The 23711-nt window shown below is 40.6% G+C and overlaps 2 protein-coding genes across 7 annotated transcripts; one reads left to right on the forward strand and one right to left on the reverse strand.

The window, feature by feature from the left end:
• Nucleotides 1-1358: 1358 nt before the first annotated feature.
• Nucleotides 1359-13975, reverse strand: CRYZ (crystallin zeta). Of its 6 annotated transcripts, none has more exons than XM_030032297.2 (9): nt 13896-13975; nt 12109-12233; nt 11624-11776; nt 9758-9921; nt 8735-8786; nt 6534-6683; nt 6017-6118; nt 5828-5923; nt 1359-5578 (listed from the first exon to the last, which is right to left on the reverse strand). In XM_030032297.2, the coding sequence occupies exons 2-9, from the start codon at nt 12217-12219 to the stop codon at nt 5417-5419; spliced, it is 990 nt and encodes a 329-aa protein (XP_029888157.1). In that variant the 5' UTR covers nt 12220-12233; nt 13896-13975; the 3' UTR covers nt 1359-5416. The 6 variants fall into 6 exon arrangements, with proteins under 6 accessions (XP_029888157.1, XP_029888153.1, XP_029888154.1 ...); XM_030032293.1 differs by lacking the exon at nt 13896-13975 and adding an exon at nt 13305-13647; XM_030032294.1 differs by lacking the exon at nt 13896-13975 and adding an exon at nt 13248-13647.
• Nucleotides 13976-13986: 11 nt separating this feature from the next.
• Nucleotides 13987-23322, forward strand: TYW3 (tRNA-yW synthesizing protein 3 homolog). The gene is made up of 6 exons (XM_030032298.2): nt 13987-14298; nt 14918-14998; nt 19922-20020; nt 20858-20929; nt 21210-21343; nt 22242-23322. Exons 1-6 carry the CDS (start codon nt 14125-14127, stop codon nt 22459-22461), a joined length of 780 nt encoding a protein of 259 aa, XP_029888158.1. The 5' UTR covers nt 13987-14124; the 3' UTR covers nt 22462-23322.
• Nucleotides 23323-23711: the final 389 nt, after the last annotated feature.

The raw sequence follows: 23711 nt of genomic DNA on the forward strand, positions 1-23711 counted from the left end.
CGCAGCCTGAACATCCATGAACAGCTCAGCCATTCCCCCTTGCACATCACAGCCAAGGTGGGTTTGCACTAATATGCAAGGCTTGGACTACTGTAACTGAGTCACGGGCAAATCGATGCCCCCCCACCTTCAGCATGACAGCGCTGACAAGGTCTTACACTGCCACAGCTACACCCACCAGCTGGAGCCCAACCTCGTACCAGCAATACAACCCGGGTCTCACATACCCATCTCCTGCCCGCAGCCTGAAAGCACCCACTACAGCTTCCTCACTCCTTCCCACGCTATGTTCAGTGCTACCTCATCATTTTTAGTCACACTACTTTTTCCAAAATCAAAACAACCTCTTCCATTTGTATGATATATCAAAAATGGACAAAAACATTAAATGTTATATTACATTTCTTCACAAAGCAGTCTAAGTTATGCTGTTTTATTCTGCTAGGTTACCTTTGTAGAGAGAAGCCAGCAATGTAATAAAAATAGAACTACTCTGACACCTTCTGGTGAGAAACCCCGTAACAAACACTACCCGTGTTAACAGCAGCAATGCGTACACAGACTGTATGCTCTGAATTTCATCTCCAAGCATTAGCTTAGGCATTAGCATTAGGCAGCACTAATCAAGAAAGTAGTCACTGTAAATCATAAGCCTCTCATTACTATAATACCCTCTGACCAAAGGCCAAATTAAAAAGAATTAAATATTTTAAAACATGCACTGTATAAAGAAAGCATATATTTTTGTATGCACATCATCTCCATAACCACATCCGTCATTAACTGTTACTCTTAACCTGCTATTTAGTACCTTAAGAGATGTTTTACTTTTTCTAACAGTGTTGTCAAGTGGAATCACAGATTCCCTACATGCCATCACTGCCCCAGACTGCATTCTGCCAGAATGAATAGGAATAATCAGCATCTTTTACCTGAATAATCAGCTAAAGAACTACCTACCCACATCACTTACACTAGGTTAATCATTCTTAAACCTTCAAATTCCGACTAAGTAGACATGCAGCTCCCTACTCCTATGGAAAGTGCAACATGGAAGGAAACCAGCTTCTACCCATCCGGGCATCTACACAGCTTCGAGGTATGAAGTATCCTACTACACCTGGGGGGGACTAGGATGCAGGGTACCAAGTTAATGCGTTACTACAGCTGAGTCTGCCTCATCCTTCTCTTCCCTAGCAACTATTTTCAAAAGCACTTATTGAAATATTAGTTTGAAATCAAACTCCAGTTTGAAATTTAACTCCAGAAACACTGAATCTTCTTCGCTGGTAAAACAATCCATTTGATGCAATGGTTTTAAGGTTTATAAGAACAAGAAATCATTAAATGACTCGGTATAATAGCAAAACAACCTCACACTTATATTTGCACAGAAGAAACAGTACTGTGGTCTACCCACTTTAGAAGATGGAGCTCAAGAAGTTCACAAAACCAATTATATGACAAACTGCTTGAAAGAAATGAGGGCTTAAGTCAGTGATCCAGCATATTCCTTTAGTCCTGCGTTTAATAACAAGGCTTACAGCTCTAATATCTTAACATCATCCACCCCCACCAGAAATACAAATACTTACTTAAATCCTACTGAATTAATATTGTTGGAAAAAGTATGTATATCTTTGTAGAGACGTGTATCTGTTTATGGTATGTTAAAAAAATTATTCACTTGTAAGTTTAAATTATCACTTGAGTAGCAGTCCCAAATAAAATTAACATGGCATTAAAAGAGACCTTTCCATACCTGAAAAAACCTGACATTGCAAACCTGAATCTTGAACTTCAAGGGGTCTCCTATCTACCAAAGAGTTAATTTAAAACACAGGAGATGCACTTCCACAGGGACCAACTTGGTGCTGGACAAAGTCTTCCTTACATTACTTAACCTTGCATTAGAAAAACATTCCTTCCCTATTTGACACTAAGACCTTGCTGTTTTATCATCAGTATTCATTGAATTGGTTTCATAAGCTTCACTGTAAAGATTGTCTTTCCTTTTTTGTGATATGTGCCTAGTTATTGCTCACAAGTTCATATTCTTGAAAATGATTCTAATTTACTCCCCCAACCCACTACAATTTGCACAACAATATTTGTCTCCAGGATGTTACCTGTCTTGGACCTGAGCCTCAGTTCCCAGCCTACAGAAATGATAAAACTACTACCCAATGAGACCTTACCAGTGCCTTTAATAAAAAGAAAACATTAATCTAGGTGTAACTGAAGGACAGATGCCACAAACAGATCTGACACCAGTCTTCCCTATCATTGATTGCTAACTCAAAAGTGAGTGTGAGCATTAGAATTAAATTGTAGAATATGAAAAAGATTAGTATCTATACTCAATTATTTAGAAAAATATCAATGTTCATTATTTATCTCACATTCTCTCAAATTAGAAAATAACAACATGCAACTGGGCAAAGAACAGTTCCCAACAGTCTCATTAACTCTGCTAGCTAGATTTGAAGTAGCATGAGCACACATACTTCCATGGGCATCCTGGGAAGAATACAAGGACGCTGCCCAGATGTGTAGGGATGGGATTAGGAAAGCTAAAGCACAGTTGGAGCTGAATTTGGCGAGGCATGCTAAGAATAATAAGCCTCTTGGCCAGAAAAGGAAGATTAAAGAAAATGCACTACCTCCAGTAAGAAAGACAGGAGAGCTAGTGACAACCAACATGGAGAAGGCTGATGTACTCAACAATCACCTCTCCCATGAGGACAGGCTGAGAGTTGGGGTTGTTCAGCCTGGAGAAGAGAAGGCTCCAGGGAGACCTTACTACAGCCTTTCAATACTTAAAGGGGGCTTATAAGAAAGGTGGAGAAAGACTTTTTACCAAGGTCTGTATTGACAGGACAAGGGGCAGTGGTTTTAAACTGAAAGAGAGTAGATTTAGGTTCGACGTAAGGAAGAAATTTTTTACGATGAGGGTGCTGAGACACTGGAACAGGTTGCCCAGAGAAGTTGTGGATGCCCCATTCCTGGAAGTGTTCAAGGTCAGGCTGGATGTGGCTTAGAGCAACCAGCTCTGGTGAAAAATGTCCCTGCCTGTGAAAGGGGAGTTGGACTAGATGATCTTCAAAGATCCCTTCCAACCCAAACCATTCTACGATTCCATGATACTTCAACTATTGTTATCCATATCAACTACAATGACACAAAAATAAGTCTTTTTGCTAGAGCTCTAAAGAAAATTCTCTCTTGATTTCCATGCACTTACCATGAATCATCCGCTTTCCATTAACAAAGTGCCAAAATATTTTCACCCATTTAGGAGTGATAGCACAAGAAACGTGGCTGTTGGAGAAGACCACATGAAGCCCAGGACCCGCTTCCAGGTCTATCGAGACTGCACTTGGAAGAGCGGGAGGAAGTAAAGCTATATTATCTTATTTCCAAGCAAGTATTTTGCATCTCTTTATATAACTATGCACAAGAGAAAAATCAAGCAGAAAGACTGGATATTTTCTGAGACAGATTTTAAACAAGCTGGCACTGCATCAGTTGTAATGATCCAACTATTCCTGGTCTCCTCCAAGGGAAGTTACTTGGCAAGAAGGAGGATCTTACAGGTGACAGAGGCTATCACCTGCAACATCTTCTGTGTAAATAAGTCAACAATTTTCTACCACTTTTTTTAGTACACCTAGTATTTATATGCTAACATGTCTACAGGCTTGGAAAATATTTCAATTCCAACTACTCTAATTTAAAAAAAAAAAAAAAAAAGGTGCAAAACCAGAGATCAGGCATAAGTTTTTGTTTTGTTTTAAACACGTCTGCCAAGCACAACGAAGACACTAGAATGTCAGCAAGAGTTCAACACAAACAGTGTCCAATTTTCTGAAAGGAGCCAGTTTTTCCTAGAGGACACACAGGTAAAATAACTAACCAGTTTCAGGCTCTAGAGACAAGTAGCGTGTCAAGATTTGGTTTCTCCCAACCACACACAGAACAGTCGTGGTCGATTAAGCACTAAAACAAAACGTTAAGATCTGATCGAGAGGCTTATAAAGAGCCATATTGTGGGGTCCTCTCTTACCTTAGTATTTTAAGAAGGGATCACAATCATAGAGCAGAAATCCAGACATTTCAAAAGATTTTGCCAATTATTTTCTTAGTTTAGATTAAGCAAAACATCAGTAGAAATGAATGCCTGTTCAGAAAAAAAAATCACAATTTAGAAAATGCTAGTGTGATGAAGCTACCACCCTGAGAAAACTATACATGGATTCAGAGAGTGTGTGCTGATTTATGATAGCACGACACCAAATGAATCCAGACCAAATGTTAAAAAGCAAGAAACCTTCACAGACAAAAATACTTCTAAAAAGTTTCTGTTTAGTAAGGACTCACTTTTCCTCAAAGGAACAGAAAAGCTCACATTCAAAGTTGAGAAAACTCTTCTGCAAGTGATGACTTCACTGCTTATTAGAGAATTATATCATTAAAAGGAAGTGCCTGTAATACCAAACAGTATTTTGAGTGTAAAAACTGTCAACATATCAAAGAAACTGTCCTTCCTTAATTGGATTGTATGTGGAACAAGTCAACAATGTATACACATTCATTTATGAAATAACATGAATTCTCAGTACTCATGAAAGCAGTGCAGCCTCTCTTTTCTCCTCATTGTAGCCAGGGATTCAGGTGACTTTAAATTTAATAAAGATCACAGGAAGAATTTAAATCCTCCCTACCCAGCCATTTACCGTCAAGGAATCAGCTGCTTCTGCCAATATGATTTGTTGCCAAGTAGCAAGTATTAGCATGCAGCTTCAGAGTTATGGTCCCTTTGGATTAACTGGGACACTTTCACCTCACATACTAAGTCAGGCGTAGAAAAATGAAACTGCCTCTGCTTCCTAACAATTCACATTTTAGAGATTCTTTGGCCATCTTTTGATCTGGGAAGTGAACTATTTTGGCAGTAAAAGCTTTTATTCCAAGTAAATTACCTGACAAAAGATGAATAAGGCAAATTTTGCGGCTGAAGAATTTAGAGTCCTAGTTATATGCACATAGTTAGTTATATACATTTGTGTATCTGCTGAAAAAGCAGGCTTCATTTTGCACTACCTACAGTGGCCTCACTATAACTTCACATAGAGCATGATATCAAATTCTATCTTAGATATTAGTTTCCCCTGCATCACAAGGCCACACCAGCCGAGAAAATTTATTATTTCCACATCAGCCAAAAAAGCTACAAATTTACTTTGAAGTATATGCAACTCTGCTTATTACAAAAGGAAAATAGATTGTTAATTAATTAATGTAAGTTAGCATTTGCTGTTACTGTCAAACCTGATCAAGAGTATGTTTTACATCCAATGAATCATGTAAGCAAAGGTACCATTAAGAACAGCTACAAAATAAATGGAAAAAGACTTTATGGAACGAGCACCATCTTTCCTCGAGCACCACTGCTATGAATAATATCTTCATGAGCCTTAACTACTTTCTCCAGCGGATATTCAGAGCCCACAATTGGTTTCAGCCAGCCAGCTTCTATGCCATCAAGGAGTGCTGTTGCACATTCATGCCTCTCCTCCTGCAGGTAATAAAGACAGCATTTACCACCAGGTCTTTACATTTTAGAAAATATTGACTATTTATGCAAGTGTTAAACCAAATTTCACAAGCCAAAAATATTTTATGATGTTCTGAGATTCAATCATAACATAAAGGAATGAACAAACACGTTCATTACGCTTTCATCCCTACAAATGATTTTAACTGGAAATAGGGAGGTGTTGGAATAAGCCAACAAAACATTCTTTAAAATAAAAATGTTTCTTACCTCAGTTTCAAGAAACAGACTAACTCCAATTATGCTAGATTCTTTACTCATAGTATCTCTCGGATTTATCTCAATAGGACCTCTAGAGCCCACAACCTGTTACAAACGAATTAAAAGGTAGTTCAAGTTACAACTGTTGAATTGCATTGCTAAATGCACAAACTAAAGTCAGTCACAAAAAATACTTACCATCACCCTTCCTCCATAGGACAGCAGTTGCAAGTCAGTAGCAAGATTGACATTAGAGAGCATTTCTATTATTATATCAACTCCTTCCATCCCTGTGTGTTCCTATACAGGACATAACATGTTATTTAAATCACTCCAATTAGTGCTTGGGTACCACTGTTTATTTCATATGCTACAGATAACATACATTTTACAGTTTATTGTTTAAATCTTAAATACAGCCTTTGTACTAAAGCTGACAGCTACTAAGTTTAATTTTAGCATATTTGATATGCTGAATTATGATATGCTACCATATTGGAATTTTCTGGAATGCAAGAGTCTCTAAATGCCATTGTCTGTGAAGAAAGCTCAGCTTCCCCAGCCTGGAAAAGTTTTCCCTTGTGTAGAAATGAAAAAGGCAGTACACTATTACTTCTACATAAATCTCCTTTAAAAAACTTCTGCAAACAACTGTTCACATTTTGTTAGTAAGAAAAATACATGCTGCACCACCTAGCCCTGAAAACATGCTTACCTTAACTTTATCAATGTAATTAGCTTCTCTGTGATTAAATGCTTGGTGAGCGCCATTTCTCAGAACTATGTTCATGCCTTCCTCGGTTCCTGCTGTACCCAAAACCTTCAAACCACAAGCTCTGGCAATCTGACATGTTGCTATTCCCACCTGAGGGAAAAAGAAAATAAGAAAAGAAAACAAAAAAAAGAAAAAGAAAGAAAGGTCTTTTTTTCTCCTTCTTTCTTAGCTTTTTAAATTTTATGTATTCTACCAGCAACTTGGAACTTACTCATTTAAAAGGCTGGCCTGGTAACATTTATTTTTAGCCATAATAAGTAATTTGGATCTTAAAGATAGCAAATACTCTTTGAAAAAAGAAAAGATATTTACAGAGGCATAGTACAGTCTTGTGGGTTTTTTAATAGCTCTCAGCATTTGATATAAATCCATGTAGAATGTTGTCTATCTGTTAAAGTTGGGCCATATATATTAGATACAAAGCCAAGGAAATTCTTCTCTTCACAGAATCAGCTGCTATTGATACCAGCATTATATATTGCAAAGACAATCTGCAAGCACAAATTTTATTAACAGTACTTTTGTACCTTTCACAAACAGATTAAATAATATCTTTAGAAACCAAATTCTCAGTGTCTCATACCAGTTTTGCACTCCAGAGGATGTTTAGAGGTGAGGGATGCCTTCATAAAAACCTGACGTTGGAGCCAATGATCACTTGAGGCATACCAATGCCATCTCTTGGTTTTGCTTTGTGTCACGCCAACGGAATATGAATGCAAAACGAGGGAACAGCTGACACGAACAATGGGATTCAGTCCCAGCTGGTCAGCTTCCTGAGGCTACAGATTCAGCAGCCCACTGTACCAACCATACAGCTGGATACCTCCTCTGGGATATGTTAAGGTACGTATGTTTTTATATTTTTGGGGGGACAACAAAATAATAAACAAACACACAAAGAAGACCATAAAAACTCCATTCTGTGGCTCTGCTATTTAAATTTGTATGTATGAATAACACAGAAAATAAATGGACAGGCTTCTCAAAAAAATCTACCATGACCATCTGTGTGGCCAGGATCTGCCCAAACTGTTTGGCAAATGTGACCTTGTTTTCTCAATAGCAGATCATCAGTTTTCAACTAAATGAAAAAACAAACACCACTAATTAAAATACATCATGGCCAGACTGATTTTCAGAGAAAAATTCAAAAGGAGGCACATTTTTAAGAATCATTATGTAAATCAGCATCACTTGAAAGAAAAGATACAGCACAAACAATCTTTTCTCTTCAGCATGTGCTTCATACCTACATGTATCTCACTGCTTTGACATGTATTCCTATAACAAAGGTTACAAGTCCACAGAACAACAGATTCGCATTATACGCTTCTGCAAACCAAAGGCAATATATCTTTTCAAGAAACATAAAACAAATAAGAACTATGTTTAGTTTAAAAGAAAAAAAAAGAGGCTATGATGCTGAATATCATTCTAGAATCTTAGAATGAGATCTGAATTCCTCCTCATACGAGACTGTCATAATCACCTTTTTGCTGTCTACCAAATAATTAAGGAAACTTTGCCCGTTTATAGCAGCTGTTCGATATGTCAGCAGAAGCTGAGCAACGAAGTGCAGAGTACGGGGGACAAACTAGAACATTGTGTGAAAGAAACCTAAAGTTAGCTTGTCATGTAAAACCAAAGTAAGAATGTATGTTCAATTTCACACAGTATTCAGTCAGGAATATATATATATATTCCAGTGTATCTCCTTGTGCAGCTAGCTGTTAGCCAATAGGTAAAAAATATGCCAGAAATGCACAGTTGCTATGCACCAGTGATTACTGCTCAGAGAACTGAGAACAACTTGCACATATTTTAAAATTACAGCTTTCTGCTATTAGTTTTATCTTAGGAAGACCAGTTATAAAGCTTCCAGACCAACTTCCGCAATGTGTTTATTATGTGACCCTCTGTATTAGGGGCCTTACACAATCACTCACGCCGTTTCATAGTTATTTGGAATAACAGGATTTGCTCTAAGAAAAAAGTATCCTAAAGTGTCTGAAATAAAAACCTAATTTTGTTAATCTATTAATTGATATAAATGTGGCCATAAATCATATCACAGACAAAAGCAGATAACAGGGACAGAAAGCGGCATTTCTTATAACTTGCCTTCTCAAAATACTTACTCCTCCACTCGCACCATGTACTAGCACACTTTCCCCTGCTTTGGCACGCCCTCTGAATGGAAAAACAGAAAATACTGGCATTACGATTGTAGTACATAATCATTAACCATAAGGCTGTATATACTGACATCAAATCTCAGCTTTCACATAGTATTACTTCCAATTTATGTTATGGCTAAACAGGTATAATCAGCCTCTTTGGGAAAACAAGGAGGCAAAATAGACCATACCATTTATGAATTTAAGTAATATGCAATTTTGTCAACATGCAACTAGCAGCAAGTAACAGTCTGGTACTGAACCTCAGTTCAAGACCTTCAGCTGTTACAGATCTGAAAATCACAGAATGGTTTGGGCTGGAAGGGACCTTAAAGATCATCTCTTTCCGACGCCCCTGCCATGGGCAGGGACACCTTCCACTAGACCAGGTTGCCCAAGGCCCCATCCAGCCTAGCCTTGAACACTTCCAGGGATGGGGCAAAAAAATAACATAAACATAAACCACACTCGTTCTAATAATTTGTTCTATCAAACTAAACCAGTCCTAAGCTCTTTACCTAGCTGACACGGAAGTCTGTTTTTTACTCGTCATACTGTCCTAGGGCACCAGACAGGACTGTACACAGAGACTCTGACAAGAGAGGCTCATGAAGAAAAGAGGTGGGTCTGCTCTACAGCACATTGTCCATTTAATTAAGAAATTAGAACTATTCCTGGTTTTCTTCCCTAGCTAAAATACCAAAGAGTACTGAAAAAGAGTTACACGTTTTATTACATGATACTTATAGAAGAATCCTTCCCAGGTCTGTTCTCTTAAGAAGAAATACTTAACAGGAAAATACAGTCATTAGCTTCTAGGTAGCAATTGTCTGACAATTCCATCAGTATAACGAATTTAACTTAAGTGTTTTAAACATTTCCCACTCATTGATCTCCCCCCATTTTGCAAGACAATGAAAATATGGGCTTCAGTATTTTAAATATTCAAAAGCAAAATGCACAAACTTAGATTTGGCACCTTACTTTTGGAAAAGAGCACGATAAGCAGTGAAGTAGGGTATTCCAATCGCTGCTCCTTGCCTAAAGTCCAATTTATCCGACAAAGGAAAGACTCTATTAGCTGCAGCAACTGCATAATCTGCATATCCTCCAGAGATTGTACCAGTGGTAAAAACCCTGTCACCTTTCTGGAAAGGAGGGAAAGAAAATAGAGAAATTAATAATCTCCCTTCTTTTTTCCTTAATATACATTAAGAACCAGTTCACAGAAGTTTAGGCTATTTCTAACAGCTCTATTAAAAATAACCAGTTATATTTGTCACAGAGAAGATTTTTATAAATGCTAATACATACAATCAATGCAACACAAACCATATAATTTCATATACTTAGATTTAAGTGTCATAATTATAAACCCCGCTCCACAGTGTAACACACAAACCTGCTGTCTCATTAATATTAACCTTAATGAACCTGAACACTAAAGAATTCCATCCACAGATTTCAAATGCAAAACCTCGAAAGCTTTTGCAGACACAAAAGAAACATTTCTCAATTATTTTTGTTTAAACATGGAAAAAAGATATGCTGTTAATATGCCCTAATGTAACTAAATATCGCTGCTGTTCTTCAACAGTGAATACTCCAACCAGCAATTCAGCAGGCGATGCAGGAAACGTACCACCTGGCAGCGTGCTGTGTGTGCGGGCGCTGAAGCGATTCAGTCCTGCCGACGGGGTACGACGCCAGCTGCTGTGCTCCAGGTCAGCACCCAACCTTCTACAAGCCCGCTTGCAGAACGCCAGTACCCGTTAACATTCGCAGTTACTGAGCTCTGATTTTTCGACTTATTTGCACGTTGATCTCATTAAACATATAGTATGTGGACTACGCCAGTTTGGTTTGCAGACATTGGGTATTAACTGCTGTGCAGAGGGCTGCATAGCAGCACAGCTGTTTCTCAAGCACTATGAGTACGCGAATGAATGAGCTTGGCTACTCTGCATTTTCAGGATGTCTGTCAGTGGCACGTATTGATCTCATCATCTCTCTCTTTCGTTCAAGCAAAGAGCATCATGAGTTCCGTAAGAAACAAAACACACGCACAGCAGATATAGCAAACTACTGATAAGAAAATATGAATAAACATGATTCTTCTCTCTAGATAACCAAATCTCTCATCTCTCCCACAATAGTTACATAAATTCCAAGTCAGGAAATTCCAACACAATTTTAACTACAATTTTTATGTTTGCCTGAGACCAACAGTCTTAGTCACTTGAAAGGAAGAATGGATTTAAAAACTAAATAAATTTCATAGATATCTTTCAGCAAGCTGATAATCGCCTTCTCCTGTCCCAAGACTTTCCCCCTGGGAAAATCTAAGCAAAATTACTAAACTGGAGTAATGAAGTATTTTAACAGTTTTAACAACAAATATGTAATTTATGGGGTTTCATAGGTCAGTAAAATAAAAGCTATTTCCACTTCCCCAAAAAACTTTACAGAAATTTTTTCAGTTCTGCATGAAATTATTACCTCAAATGTGAAGCATCCAACTTCAAATATTTCTGCGATGCCATAAAAAATAGTTGTGACCCACAACTTTTGTACACCTGATACCATTGTTTCAAGCAGACAAACTGAAGTGCCTCTTCTGAGACCTTCTAACTCTTGGAGGCCAACAGCATTAAAGACTTCCCTACAGTTCGATCTGCACACTGGGCTGCCAGTATGATTCTCACTGCGTGCTTTTACCAGTCAATGAAGGTGATTTCCCCCCCCGAACAGATTACATGATTATAAGCAATAAAAAAAGGAACAGTAGTATAGCAATCACAGAAGAGGATACAATAAACAATAATGAATTAAAACCCAATGTATAAATACCTTGAATGCAGTCACATGTTCCCCAACACATTCTATTACACCAGCCACATCTGAGCCAGGAGTATAGGGTAAAGCCGGTTTTCTAGCATAATTTCCAGAACGAATATATGTCTCGACAGGATTTACCCCACAGGCATGGACTTGAATTAACACCTAAAAGAAAAGATGCTTCTTAAGCAATAATTAAAAAGATTTAGAACTTGAATTCACAGCACAGTGTCATGGCATTTTAACTAAATTCTTACACAGAGTCAGCAAAAATCCAGTGTTGAACTGAAGCTGTTTTCAGGAAATCCTTTTATGGATTATGTAGCCCATACGACAGTAAAAAGCCCACATTTGTTAAACATGTCAGGTAGCATGAATACACTGATCAAAAACTACGTATTCAAGATGGAAAGTTTTGGTTTGTATTCTTTACTCTGTTCCAAGTGTTCCTATTACCATTCAATGTCATTATTTCAGTTCACAGAACTCATATATACCTGATTTTCTTTTGGAACAGGAATTAAAACATCTGACTGCAGTTTAAGCACTTCAGGGCCACCAAATTCAAAAACTCTGACAGCTCTCATCACATTTCTTGTGGCCGCCATAGCGATCAGAATATCTGGGGGAGAAAAAAAAACACCATAATACTGTAACGCCTTCATAATTTATTTTCCATTTTCAAAATAAAGAAATCAACTGCCTGTCAAGGAACTGATTAAATAGAAGATCGCTCCTGATTTAGATTTAAATTGGGGGGGGATGTTGTGTTTGTTATGGGTCTGGTGGTTGTTTGTTTTTTTGTTTTCACAAATCTTGCAAAAGGCATAAAATTAACCCTACCATATGCAGGACTTTATGGGTATTGAGAGAATCACAGGCAAATAATTTATCCATAGAAGTATTTCTACAGCAGCTCCTGCAAACACTGCACTGCTGTCACGTATGCAGAGATGTACGATACTTTGGGGAAAAATATTGACAATTTACTATTACATTCTGGCAAAACAGCCTGTCGTACATTGGCTGACTGGGTAATCTTAACCAAGTGACATTCCAGTCACTGCTCCTGCTTACTATTAAACTTACCTGTAAAAAAAAAAAAGCAACAAAAACCTAATTACCAGCTATCAAAAACAGAAGATACCGTAGGACGTTAAAACAAGTCAGCAAAAACAAGTGCAGACGTTCAAGATTCCAATCCTTAATTCCAGCTGGATTTCGCCACTGCAGCTGTATGCGACAGAGAGCATGAACCACAGCCCTCAGCTGCTGCAGCTCACAACCTCATACGCATTAATGGAAGCGATGACAATTTATCAGCAGATGAAGCTGCTATTCCAACTGCATTCGTTTGTGAGGTATTCTAACAAAACACTGTGAGCCAAGTTACTCCTACTACAGGAAAAGCTATACACAATTCTTTCAGGAATGTGATCGGCTCAGACTGAGGCGCTTTACTGGGTACGCAGCAAAAAATCACAGGAGAGCAAACAGGAAGGTTAAAGACAGCAAGAGATCACGCTTTTGATCAACTCCGGCTAGAGAACTTTAGCACCGTAGCCTGAAGCAGGCTTTTTCTCAAGGACGATTACAGCTTTTAGAAGTACCCGACTGACTGATTTTTTAAAAGTACCTGACGACTTTTTTCTCCTCACTGATACAGCCAGCAAGGCTTCACGTTTTTGGTTACCTATTCACGTCAGGAGGAGCATCAGTCACACGGATATACACTACTAACTTCTGCGGGTGCCCCGGCAGCCGAGGGGAGCGGAGGGGAGGCCGGGCGCGGCGGCCCCGACTGCTCTGAGGCCTCCCCCGCCTCAGAGCGGCCGCCGGGAGCCCGGGCCCCGGGGGCGGCCGGGCAGCGGACCCCGCTCCTCCGTCGCAAGCAGGGGCACACCCGGATGAGAGGGGCCTGGCCCGGCTCCTGGCAGGCTCACCGGCTGCTCCGGAGGGAAGCGCGGCCGCGGAGCACAGCGGCCCCGCGGCGTGCGGACGGAGCGGGCCCGCCGCCGCCGTCCCCTCAGCGTCGCCGGCGAGGCCGCGCCCCGGACACGCCCCTCATTGACAGGTCCCTCCCCTGACACGCCCCTCGCCGACAGGCCCCGCCCCTCCGAGACGCCCCTCGCCGCCCGGCTCCGCCCCGCCGCTGCCGCCGGCGGGGCCGGCCCGAGCCCCGCGGCCGTGTCCGCCTCGGCCTGCGTAGCCTAGCCCTGCGCGCCCGGGACAGCCGCCACGGGCAGCGCGGGACTGGCCGCGGCCCAACCCCGCCGCCGCCTACCTCCGGAGCGCTCCTGGCCCCGCGGCGGAGAGCGGGCCCGGGCCGATCGGCGGCGGAGTGCGGGCGGAGGCAGCCGCGGGCAGGAGGGGGGGCGGGCGCGGCGGCGCGCACCCCAGGCCCCGCCCGGCCGTCGGGCGCGGAGGCTTGGCCCTCGCCGGCTGCCGTCAGGCTCGGGCGGCGGCCGCCGTAGGTGCGGTGCCGGCGGCGGGGTGCCGCCGCCTGCCCCTCCATGGCGGCGTTCCGGCAGCGGAAGGCGCAGCGCCTGGCGCGGGCGGACGCCAGCAGGAAGGGCGGCCTGGACGAGCGCGCCGCCCCCGTCGTGCAGCTCCTCAACGGGCGAGCGCGGTTCTGCACCACCAGCTCCTGCTCGGGCCGCCTGGTCCTGGCGCAGGGCAGCGCCGCGGTGAGTCCCGCCCGCGGAGGAGCCCGGCCGAAGGCTCGGCTCTCGGGGCCCGTGGAGGCTCCGGCGGCGCCCCTCCGTGCCCGCGGGCCCGCCGCGCTCCCCCGCACCGGCCTGGGCCGCTTCCCTGGCGTGGGTGCGGGGCGGGCCCGGCCCCGCTGCCCCGCTGCCCCGGGCACCCCGCGGAGGGGCCGCAGGCCGGCGGAGGGGCCGCGACCGGGACCGGGGCCGGGGCCTCGCCGCGCTGGCGGCGCCGGGAGCGTGCCGGGCACGCGGTTTGGGAGCCCCGGCGCGACGTGCCGGGGTTTTGGGACGTGGAACGGCAGAAGGCAGCGCTCGGCGGTCCGCCGTGTCCGCTCTGGCAGCTGTCATCTCGGGGGCTGGGACACGAACGCGGCTAATGCCGGCCCTCGGTCTGGCTGCCTTACCGGGCTGAGAATACCCACAAATGCAGATAAGCCGGTTTGGAACGACTTTGACGTAAATATGGTTTCCTGCGTTAAGAAAACACGCTTTTTTAAAAGCGACATCACTTATTCTGAAGCACCATTTTCTTATATGAGCACAAGATCAAACGTCACCTACCTGTAGTGCTAGTTTAATCGTTTCTCTTCATCACTAGGATACAAACAGCTGTGAGATCCAGAAGAAAAACTGCACATGGCTCATGGTAACACATGAAACGTGTACCAAAGACGATGTGGTAAGAGGACAGTACGGTACAACTTTTGATGTTTATTTAATGCAGTGTTCCTAATGTCATGGAAAACACATCATGTAAAACATAAAGAAATATTTAGGGTTTTTATTCCTGGTACTGAGATGAATTGACACTCTCCTTTCAAAATAAACTTTTCTCCAGGTGCTCTGCTTAATAAATTCTTAAGACCTGCTTTGAAGAGAATGCTTTTGAGCCTCATACCAAATTCTCTGCATAGTTGTAAATGCAGCTGATACAAAACTTGAATAATTTTCTCCTGTCTGGAGTCACATAATCTCCACATTGCAATGGCTCAACAAGAAGTCAGTAATTACTGTTGTTGCCATAGCAGAAGATTGTCTTTCAAAAAGCAGTTTCTGAAAATCTAAGATACAGTGATTCTTACTTTTTCAAAGCCTTTTCCTTACTCAGAATAAGTGGAAATAATGCTTTTCTAAGCAAGTGTTCTTCCTTTCCTGAAAGATTACTGTTAGTCTAACAGTGTATTTTCCATTTTTTATCTGCTCTTTGTTTTCCCTTCTTGTTGGATTGCCAGCAAGGTATCAACTGGAGACTAGATTTGATTTAAAAGCCTTCCTAACCAAAAGTAAAATAAGCTTAATTTCTGTAGAGTACTTGCTGGTCTTTGGACAGTGATGACCTAGTCATTAGCAGACTACGCTGGGCTAAATGGAAACAGTGTATTCCTTGTTAATACCAAAGTAACAATTGCTGTGTGAAGCTAGGCATTTGCCTAGTGAAAGTTCTGTGTCAGGCAGCATCTGCGATGACGCTTACTCGAGCAGCAATGTTCCTGGAGGACACAGACGCAGGATAATGTGGCACTTATCCTGTTCTCCCACAGTCAGAGCCTGACATACCCATTAATCCAGTAATTGTAATGCCTCCTCCAGAATGAGTCAGCTGTGATTAACAAACATTTTGTGTCCTCATTAACTGTTTCATAAGCTATGGCCATTCTTGCTTTTTTGTTTTGGTCAGCAATTCCAGAAGGAACCAAAATGAATTCCTTTGTTTCCATTAAATGTAGATGTGTTCAGGTAAGCATGCCAGTGAGCATGTTCATTTTGTATGTAGTAACTCCTTCAAGACAGTTAAAACTGTCTTGAGTTTAAAAAAGTGCCCTGAATTTAAAACTGTCTCGAGCCCAGCTTGCTGTGCTAACAGCCTTTCACTTACAGACACCTGAAACTAGTGTAACAGTGAATCTCTTATACTGCATTTTCAATTTAGTATCTTAAAATCCCCTGAAATTTAAAAGAAGTATATATAGTGGGGTGGTTTTTTTTTTTTTTTTAGTATGCTTTCAAAATAGCCTGCTCTCTGCATACATCTCTTTGCTTTGTCTCTCCCAAAAAAGAAGCGGTTACAAGGTCAAAATTCTTTCACTCAATTCACAGCTTTCTTTACCACGTGCATACGTTCTCACACATGCACAAAAGAAATCTCCTCCAAAATATTTGTCTGTCTTGGTATTTGTTCTAGCAAAGCAGAGCTTGCTGAAATTTTCATCAGCAAATTTCAGGTTGAGTAGGACACATTGGGTTGTTGCTGACCCTTATGAGAGGAAATACTCTTGATTTTTCCTGTTCCCTTTAACATGTAGATGGGATTTTTTTTTTAATGCATGAATTGCAAGTGTAAGAAAAATGTCTTCAACTAGTTTTTAAACTACTGTACTCTCATGTATGACAAAGCTTTGCTAGTGCAGTATTTAGGAAATGAGAAGGGAAGTCAGGATCTTGTATGCTGTGTGTTGTGCTTTTCGGCTGTCAGGTCATTTGACCTCACTGTGTGTATTAACCTCAACAATATGAACATAGGATATTTGTTTTGTAATTTATTTTTATCTCACTATCCTCCCAATGCTTAGAGAAAAAGCATCATGTATCACACAGTGCCTCTTTGGAAGGTTACTGATACGACACAAATATAATCTCATAATTACACGATAGCGTAAAACTGAAATGGTGTAATTTTTTCCTTGACACACTATTGGTGTGAATCTCGACCATCTTCAGCATTGGATATTCAGATGTAGGTACAGCAGAATTGGGCCCACTGCTGTTTAATACTTTAAGATGTGCATGTGCAGAGCATTCCCTTCTACCAGGACCGATGCACACAGTTTTGTCCACGTGTCTGTACGGACAGTCCTGTAAGGTATGCTGTCAGCTGCTGGGTTTGCCTGTTGCTGACAAACCTTCCAAATGACTAGCTTGAGCATCAGGAGAGTGTATCTGGTGAGTGAGGTGTCATCTCATCCCTTTCTCGTCAGCAGGTTTTGCCGAATGCAGTGAGCTGTGCGCTGCCCTCATCACACTGTAACTTACACCTGAGCTAGTAACGTGACTGGAGCTGTGCAGCGCTGCAGTGACAGCATTTGCTGTAGTACCAACAGACACTCTTTCTAGAGCAAGAGCTGCGTTCTGCGTTACTGTAAATGTGCTGCTGTGGTCAGTCACTAAACACAAGTCACTTTCTGTTTCGTATCACTTCAGCAATTGCTCCTGTGTTTGGAAAGGAGTGGTTTTCATTTGTGTGAGTTTGTTTACGTATCGCTGACAGGTATTTTCTGTCATTTCATGACAGCAATTAGACTTTGACTCTTTTAGAGATGAGGGGCCTAATCCTATTCCCAGTGGGTGTTTTCCCATCTGCTTAACTGAGAGCAAATCAGGGCCTCAGACTTCATAGACTTAATAGAAAATTACTTTCAGCATTTCCCTATTAAATTAAGTTCGCAGGGAATTAATGATTTAGACACAGTAAGATAATAAAAAATCTTTACTGAAAATATTTTGTTCCATTAATAAGCTTTTGAGGAAACAAGTGTTGTAGGGCAGCTTTGGGGCAATGCTAGCATGCATAGATGATTTCAGTCAGTATGACTTTCTTAATTAGTTGTAGTCTTGCTGAAAAGCTGCCTCTATAGAGTATCTGCTAAATTACTTAGCCTTTTCAGAGAAACAGAAACCCTTAAAACCACCCTCACCGATATCACGCACACGGATCACAGCTAATAATGTGTCCTCTGTTATAATACTTGTCTCGGAGACAAGTCTGTCTGACTTGGCTTCCAACCACAATGGATGCCGATCATTTTGCTGAAGCAGGACACTGTATTGCTCAGACGGCTAGAACAGAGTTCTCAAACATGGGAAAGCGTCTGAAAAGCGATCACGGAAACACGCCTGAAAAGGGAACGCACGCACCCGTGGCAGGTCCCAGCCTGTGTTACGCACCGTGAATGCCGACTGCTGCGTGTGTTTGGACTGCTGCGCGTGTTTGTACTCCTGCTGAAAGCAGCGCAGCCCAAAGAGACACTACACAAGGCGGGGGCCTCTGGAGTGTACACAGCCAGCCTTGTGCTGCGCTGCAGAGGGAAACCACACGAACTCTGCAGAGCCTGGCTTTGGATAAGGAAGCTGTTTGACCGTGCTAGCACACTCTCGGGCAGGGTGAATTCACCTCACTGGAGCACTGTGTCAACAGAACGCGTTTCCAGGCCCAAGGAAATGCTAAATAGGTTAGCTTAGGTGTTTCTGTACAACAGTGCATTATGCAATGTTGATCGTTTCTGTTTCTCATCAGCTTTAGCACAGCTGTGGTTACTTGGGTATTTTTTAAAATCTGGCGCACAAATTACAAACTTGGCCATTCAGAAATACCTGCTTTCAACTTAAAATAAGAACATTTATGGAGGAGATGCTGCATAAATGCATTTAAATACTTTTCAGTGTTTAAAGAAAAGGAGAGAGTGTTACTTCAACAGTTTCTTTTGTGCCATCACATCTTAAAAAAGCATATGAATTTTAATATTTCCTGAAGATTTTATTGAATATTTTCATTTTACAAGAAAGATGAGAAGGGCTAGACAAAACAACAAAGTATTGGAAAACAGCTGAAATTTCTCAAGTTAACATAGCAAATTTTTTAGTGATGTGAATTAAGCAAGAGAAGGCAAACAAGAAGGGGGGGGCAAATAGTGCTTATGATTAAATAATCATACAATGAAATAAGTAATATAACTGCCTCAAAGCGACCTTTCTGAATGGAAGAAAGTAATATCAGCCCTTAAGATCTCTCTGCATAAAGACAGCATAGAAGAATAGAGAAATTGTAATAGTAAGCCATGCAGAATGTCCTATAGCTTTCTCCACACTCGCAAATCCAGGAAAGATTGCCACTAGCATCTTGGTCTTCTAGCAGAACTGAGGGGCTTGAAGGTAATTTCTTGAATTTTATAATTATGAAGTTACTTTTTTTTTTCTTGTCTTGTGGGTTTATGCCTCTAATTTCAACCTCTGAATTTTTTATAACTCTTATACAGTAGGCTATGCATTATTATTTAAACTGGGATTAAAAGTGATCAAGTATGTTAGGCCATGAATTTAATCTGCTGAATCCCAGAAAATTTTCTGAAGTTGAGGAATGTGCTTCAGAAACTAAATGTCTTTGATTTTAAAGAACAGTTTTAAAAAAAAAAAAAACAAAAAACACACCAAACTAAAAAAACCTGCTCAGGTTTCATCTGATTGCAATAAAACAGTCCTCTTCCCGTGCTGTACTGACTGTATCGATCTGTTTGAATGTGCAAAGAAGTAAACAGGGAAATGCAGTTTTTCAAGTTTTTAAAGTCTATCTTGCAATGAATTTCTATCAGACCTAATCAGTTTAGCAAACAGAATCATGGAAATCCATGGAATTTCTATGTATTTTGAGCAATGAAAAATCAAAAGCAGCTGAACAAACCTGATTGCTTGGAACTCATTTGCTGTATTTTTAATGCTTGTTTCACACACTGACTAGCTATTCTTTTCTTTTCTTTTTTTTTTTTTTTTTTTTTTGTAATAACAGTACACACTTGCAGTATTAATATAAATATTTTGGTGTATTTTCCAGATGACAGCACTGGAGAAAGCCACTGGTGATGTCGTGCTCAAGTTTGAACCATTTGTTCTTCATGTGTTATGTCAAGAGCTGCAAGATGCACAGCTTCTGGTAAAATTACAACAAGTAACAATGTTACATTGTTGTTCTGTTATATTCCTTGCTGTAAAAGTAAAAATATTGGCTCCTGAGTAAGCTTTAGCACTTAGAATAGTCCCAGATGTGCTGTATGTTTAATAACTGGGGTAATAAGAGTATGCTGATGAAGAAAACATAGCTTTAAACTTAGTAGAGATTTTGCTGTACTTCTTAGAAAACAAAATTACTCAACTACAATTCAGTGTTCAAGCTGAAGCAGGTTGCCTGGTAAAAAAATGTTTTCCAGTGAGCCTGGGTTGCTTTCGCTGGCTGAAAGCGATGGGTTTTTTTTATATGTCATTTTGCTACCCGCCAGGCCATTTGGCTCCAGTGTTTCAACTAATTGAGTAGTACCTTTGCCTTCTGCTTTTCCAGAATGACTCCAGAGAGTAATGCGTGATGGGTTTGTTCCTTCATTAATGTAGAAGAGAGTTGATTAGCTTCTTTTATAGTACTGCTGCACTTTTAGCTATAAAAGTGTTTCATGACTGTCTATATGGTTACCAGCTCTTCAAGATAAAATAGTACAGTGCCCAGAGGGATGTTAATGTCCCATCTGCACTAATGGATTAAGATTAGACAAATCAAGATTGACTGTGCTTGGTTGAAAACCAACCACAATTTGTGATACTACATGCGTTTGATCTTAAAAACATTTTAATGTAACTGTTACTGCATTAATTTGGGGAGATGGTTTTCAATAAGTTTTTTTGCAAAATTGAGATTATAAACTGCATTGCAACCCATCCATAATTATTTCTTGCTGTGAAAGTGTGTAAGACCTGCTTAAGGCATTTATTTGTTCTGCAGCATTCACTGGCTATCGATTCTGGGTTCAGGAACTCTGGTATTACGGTTGGCAGAGGAGGAAAAATTATGATGGTAAGGACTTTTCTACTTACACGTAAAGAATGTAACAAAATCATATCGTTACTGTTAACCTTGATTTTTTTACGAGCCAAGATCTGAATTGTAATGTGATTGACAGCTATCACAGGGCATGCTGTAGCAAAGAAATACCTTTCTGCTTTAGTTGACAGTGAACTAACCAATTGTGTGCATAAGTGGTTTTTTTTCTGTAATGAACTTCCCATATTATTTAAATAACCTTCATAAAATAAAAAACTTTATTCTAGATAAATCCTGCTGTGTGTGTTTTTAGGCTGTCCGGAGCACTCATTGCTTAGAAGTTCCACTGAGCCACAAGGGGAAATTGATGGTCTCTGAAGAATATATTGAATTTCTGATACATGTAGCTAATCGGAAAATGGAAGAAAACACAAGGAGGATTGACAGGTTTGTAAGAGTACACCAATCCTATTCATGACATCTAAATCCAAAAGTGAGAGAGGTTATGTAAAAAAGAAAAAAGAAAAAAAAAAAAACAAACCAAAAACATCCCCTCCAAAGTCTAAAATACAATTTCAATTAATTTTTTGAGCTCTGAAGACTATAAACTGTTTAAGCAAAAAACCTGTAAACAACACCAGTTTACAGACTATCTTTATTACTGAGTAGGGTTTAAGTTTCTTTTTCTAATGATAACAGCATTTGTTATTCTAACACAGTAACCATTTCAGAAGTATTCAGATTGCAATGCACACTTAAATCCACTAAATGCTTTGTATAGTTTCCAAAACTGATGATTTATGAAGGCGGTGGAAGGTTACGCACACTTTGGGTCTTTACATTTGTCTCCAGCTGAGGAACAGAATACGCAGAAGAGTCAAAGAGCATGAGGATGAAAAGGATGCTGGAAAGACAGACACCTACATGTACTAGGACCAGTTTCTTTTTATACGTCCATTGAAAATTTCTGTAGTTGTTAAGTTAAAAGCAATTGCTAATAGTAGCAGTCCATCTGATGATTCATGCTATCATTCATCAGTCGTTTAACCTGATACCATTTTATAGTTTCTGTAAGATTAACAGGGTCTTAATGGCACATGGGTACATCCACTAATTGATTTCTAACACACAAGCATTACAAAGGGGAGTGGCCCAGCATACATAAGGACGCAAGCTGGTATTTCGAATTTTTCTTCCAGTATTGGCTAGAACATTTCAATGTTAGTAATGATTTTCTTCTCTTAACACATTTTAATTATATTACAAAAGCATTAGTTTCTCCGAGTAGTTTTGCAGATCCTGAGCAAACCTACAAAATAATAACTACACAATTATTTCTTCCTAGATTCTACAAATGCTTAGAGTTAGCTTTGAAAACTGCCATCAGTGCAAACAACTCGCCTTCTGAGGAGACGGAGAATCGCTCCATGTACATTCACAGAAGAAAGAGGAAGACCATTCAAGAACAAGATGTACATACCTCTCTGAAGGATCACAATGAAGAACTGGAGCCTGAGGATGATACAGAAAGCAATCTTGCTATTTTTGCTGAAATCATGATATAGACTAAGGCATTTGAAAGCAAATGGCAAACTGAATAGTAATTGTAATGCTCTTTGTAAGAGATAAAAATACTGCTCTGTTCTAAGTAGTAACACTTTCATGGACATTTACTAGAAAAAAGTAATTAAACAGAATTGTGAGCAGGTTTAATGCCAGAGAAGCACAGAGAACAAAACCTTAGAATGTTTCGGGGGCTTTTTTTAACAGCGCTGTTGAATTAACAATCTTTTACTCTGTCAGTTACCACAGAAATAACTGGCTTGCTACAGTTCTCTATGGAAGCATTTCACTTCCAAGTGCTGGGTTTAGGCCTTCTGATTTTTGCAGAGCAGAGAAACTCTCAAAACTGGGTTGTTATCCTTGAAGGTTTTTAATCCCTCTAGGACCTCTGCAAAACAGTGTGCACCAATATAGATGGCCCTTTCAGAACGACAGAAAGCCACATATTAGCCAGCTGATGAACAGTACCTGGTGTGAAGGTTAGAATAGAGAAGTAGAAGTTACATACTGCTCTATGCTGGCTTCAGCTGCATGCGTCCAGGATCCTTCCTGACTCTTGTACCGAGCAGCAAAGTTGATGCTGTTTTCTTGCGCTTTACTGTGTTTCAGGCTCCAGCCCCACTGTGTTCATGTGTTCTGCTTCCCTTGGCCAGCAGCCATTAAGTGTTATTTTCCTTTGCATCTTTTAGCCAACTCTGTATTCTGGTAGTTCGTTAGCTCACTTACATCTCATTCTGTGTGGCCAGCACCCAGCTTCAGTTCCAGCTGGTGAGCAGGAGGGTCAACCAAAGTGTACAGTAACGGGCTTTCTTACCAGGCTATGAACCACTGATATGCAATAAACGTTAAATACAAAACTGCAATAATTTGTGCATTCCTGTATTGTACCACTGGAAAAGTCACTCCATACTCGTAGTGTATTTTTCAGAAAAATGGTGAATTTGTAAACCTTAGCAACAATGAATTCTGAGCCCTTCCTTTTATGACTGAGTGATCGCTAATGCTACAGAACAAGACCTGACCAAAGAAAATGGTTTATTTGGTACAGTAACTCCCCATTCATATAGGTAATTGTTTCCATTATATAAGCCTATGTCTTGGGGACGTTTTAATTCCACTGTAAAAATTTGACATACTAGGTGGCAGCCAAAGGAAAAAGTAATTAGGGGCTTTAAACAGATTCTGAAAGACCTGTTAGGCTGTGTTTCCAGTAGCAGGCATGCCAAAACAAATAGATGAACCTGTTGTGTTG

This window comes from Aquila chrysaetos, chromosome 12 (genome assembly GCF_900496995.4).
Source record: "Aquila chrysaetos chrysaetos chromosome 12, bAquChr1.4, whole genome shotgun sequence".
In the NCBI taxonomy this organism is placed as follows: domain Eukaryota; kingdom Metazoa; phylum Chordata; class Aves; order Accipitriformes; family Accipitridae; genus Aquila; species Aquila chrysaetos.

Excerpts from the sequence above, each read along its gene's own strand:
- CRYZ (XM_030032297.2), bottom strand. The coding sequence starts at position 12,219 with ATGGCGGCCACAAGAAATGTGATGAGAGCTGTCAGAGTTTTTGAATTT. Across the intron at positions 11,777-12,108 it reads CTGTTCCAAAAGAAAATCAG|GTGTTAATTCAAGTCCATGC; the intron begins GTATATATGAGT and ends CTTTTCTTTTAG. Across the intron at positions 5,924-6,016 it reads CCTATGGAGGAAGGGTGATG|GTTGTGGGCTCTAGAGGTCC; the intron begins GTAAGTATTTTT and ends CGTTTGTAACAG.
- TYW3 (XM_030032298.2), top strand. The coding sequence starts at position 14,125 with ATGGCGGCGTTCCGGCAGCGGAAGGCGCAGCGCCTGGCGCGGGCGGAC. Across the intron at positions 14,299-14,917 it reads TGGCGCAGGGCAGCGCCGCG|GATACAAACAGCTGTGAGAT; the intron begins GTGAGTCCCGCC and ends CTTCATCACTAG. Across the intron at positions 20,021-20,857 it reads TGCAAGATGCACAGCTTCTG|CATTCACTGGCTATCGATTC; the intron begins GTAAAATTACAA and ends TTTGTTCTGCAG.